Genomic DNA, 2,671 nt, shown 5'->3' with positions numbered 1-2,671 from the left:
GCTTGCTTTCTTCGGATCAGGGGTTTGCGCTGAATTGGTGCATGCATAGGAAAGAAGAGAAAGGAGAAAAGAAAAAAGGAGAAGAAGAAAATGCGGTTTTTCTTCTCTTTCTGTCGACAACGAGGCGCTGTATGAAATCTCGCTTTCCCTCTGTGCGAGGGAGGCAGATGAGAAGAAAGAAGAGGAAGAAGAAGATCACTTCAATGAAGATGACGGAAGAGAAAGAAGAAGACCTCCTGTCTTTCCTTCTCTGTTCCTCTCTTGTTCCTATTGATCATTGTGAAGAAACCTTCTTTCTCTCTTTCTTTCATGTCTCTTTCTTTCATGTCTCTTTCTTTCTTTCTGTCTCTTTTCGTCCCGTTTTCTCATTAGCGGATCAGTAGAAACGAACCTTCATTCAAATAGACTTCAAGCGATACTCCCACAAGAAAACAGGAAAGAAAGAAAGAAGAGAGAGAGAGAAAGAGTCAGAGAGAGAGAGTAAAACAACGCCTTCCTTATTCTCATCACTACAGTCTACTAAAGAGCTGTTCTTTCTCTCTCTCTCTCTTTCTCTCCATACATATATCTATGTATGTATCTATATCTAGAGAGTGAGTGCGTGTCTGTGAAAACGAAATGAGATGAATAGACGCCAATTGCAGAGTATCTACAGCTTGAGAAGAAGAAAAGTCTCTCCTCCTTCTCCTTCCTTTCTCGCGGTGTACATACAGCACAGCATCATGAACACGTAGCCTCTTTACTACATGTCCCTACTTCACTATACACTTCTAGATAGATAGATAGATTGATAGAAGATAGAGATGTGTAGGGATCTGCTGCCTATCCTGTCTGTATCTAGAGAAAGGTGGGGCCTTTAGGGACAAAAAGACATGTGTGTGACGTGAAGTATCTTGTACTGGACCGACACGTCACTTTCGCATTTCTTTCTTTTTTCTCTCTCATTCTTCTTTTCTTCTTCTTCTTCGAGAATAAATAAGAACGAGCTCATGATTTTCTTCCTTAAGATACCTCCTCTCCTCCTCCCCCTCTTCAGCTGGAAGTGCCTCTTCGTCTTTTTCTTCTTCATTCTCCCTCTCTTTCTTTCTTTCTTTGATCGATTGCATGCTACTTAGACTTCTTTTCAGACCTACCTCGCTCACGCTTCACTCCTTCTTTCTCATTCTTACTCTTGTCACTTAGATACAGATTTAAGAAAGATAGAGAGGGAATTAGAGAAGGATAGAAAGATAGATAAAGATAGATCGGAAGAGCTAGATTGAGTAGATACCTCCTCCTGGAGAGGTGTATATACACTGCAGACTCCCTTTTTCCCTACTCCCTTTCCTCCTCCGTGGCCCTCAATGATGAGAAGTGAAAGATTAAAGCATTGACGAACGTCTTTCTCAAATTAAATGCGATCAAATGAAAAATAAGTCCGCCAAACTACTACAACTACACACCCGACAGAAAGCCAAAGAAAGATCGAAGAACAAAGAAAAGAAAGAAAAAAGAAAAAAGAGTGAATCTCCTGAATGGTTGCTAGAGAGACCCATGGGTCAGAGACAGATAGAGAGATAAAGATGCGTAGGAGAGAGACAGCTGAAGAAGGATGAAGGAAGACATATAGAGGAGGACACACAATGTGACTCGAAGAGGAAGAGAAGGGAGAAAGAAGGGAAATCTCTCCTCTTTTCAAATGAATCCAGTGAAAGGCCATGAGGTGCACGCATGCATGCAGAAAACATTTCTCTTTGAGAGAAGAAAAGAAAAAGTCCCAGGAGCAGATGCATGTCTTCCTTATATTTCACGAATCAAATACACACGAACACATACCCTCGACAAAAAGAAAGGAAGAAAGAAAGAAAATGATATGTCTTCTTCTTCTTCTTGACTTCTTAGTCATTCATTCCTCCTCCACGCAACACTAAAGCGACCTGAGAATCTTTAATCTATCTATCTATCTATATCTCGAATATATCTATGTATCTCTTTACCTTCTACCTAGCTCTCTCCCTCTCTATCTAGATGTCTCTTCTACTCTTCTTCGGTTCTTCTCTTATTGAATGATGAATCGCTGGCTCTTTCTCTTCATGAGCTTTCTTCAGCAGCCTAGCTATTATCTCTGTAGATCCACACACATGCATGCACATACACTTGAAAAGAAACCTTGATCTTCTCTTTCTCTCATCTACTACTCACTTATCAGCGCTACTTCGCTCTTTTCTTTCGTCCTTCCTTCCTGTCTCTTGAACCTCTCTTGAAGGAAAGCATTTCTCTGCTACTGCGGCAGGATAAATCAAGAAGAGAAAAAAGAGCTCTCTATAGAAGGCAAGCACTCTTCTCTCTGCCTATATATAGATATATATACATAGAGAGAGGGAGATGCATGTATACTCGTCATAAGAACGGGTGTGGGGTGATCCTGCTGTATGGGGAAGTTTTATGTTTTCTTTGAACGTCGATGCTGCTCTAGGTGTTGTAAGTATCGACTGAATTGCTCTTCTTGTGACTCCTGCTGAGATTTCGCTGACGTAAGATGATTCGTACTCCTCACTCCCCCCCCTCCTACGTATGGAGAAGAAGAGAAAGAAGAAGAAGATGGAGGCTGTTCACGCCCGTGCATGTGAGACGGAGGATGTGCGTGAGAAGGAGGAAGGGGGGCAGAGGAGGAAGAAGAAGGACGAGAGAG

General features: G+C 41.8%; 2 protein-coding genes across 2 annotated transcripts; one reads left to right on the top strand and one right to left on the bottom strand.

Annotated features, from left to right (window-relative positions):
- The first annotated feature begins 18 nt into the window (after positions 1–18).
- On the top strand, positions 19–1,916 carry CSUI_009647 (uncharacterized protein). The gene has a single exon (XM_068069759.1). It carries the CDS (start codon positions 42–44, stop codon positions 381–383), a length of 342 nt encoding a protein of 113 aa, XP_067918265.1. The 5' UTR covers positions 19–41; the 3' UTR covers positions 384–1,916.
- On the bottom strand, positions 488–2,642 carry CSUI_009646 (uncharacterized protein). Its single transcript, XM_068069758.1, has one exon. It carries the CDS (start codon positions 1,697–1,699, stop codon positions 1,391–1,393), a length of 309 nt encoding a protein of 102 aa, XP_067918264.1. The 5' UTR covers positions 1,700–2,642; the 3' UTR covers positions 488–1,390.
- Between the last annotated feature and the right edge of the window lie 29 nt (positions 2,643–2,671).

Source organism: Cystoisospora suis (genome assembly GCF_002600585.1).
Source record: "Cystoisospora suis strain Wien I chromosome Unknown contig_5850, whole genome shotgun sequence".
NCBI classification, from domain to species: domain Eukaryota; phylum Apicomplexa; class Conoidasida; order Eucoccidiorida; family Sarcocystidae; genus Cystoisospora; species Cystoisospora suis.
Note: the sequence above shows the minus strand (reverse complement) of the source record. Positions and strands in the feature narration are given on the sequence as shown.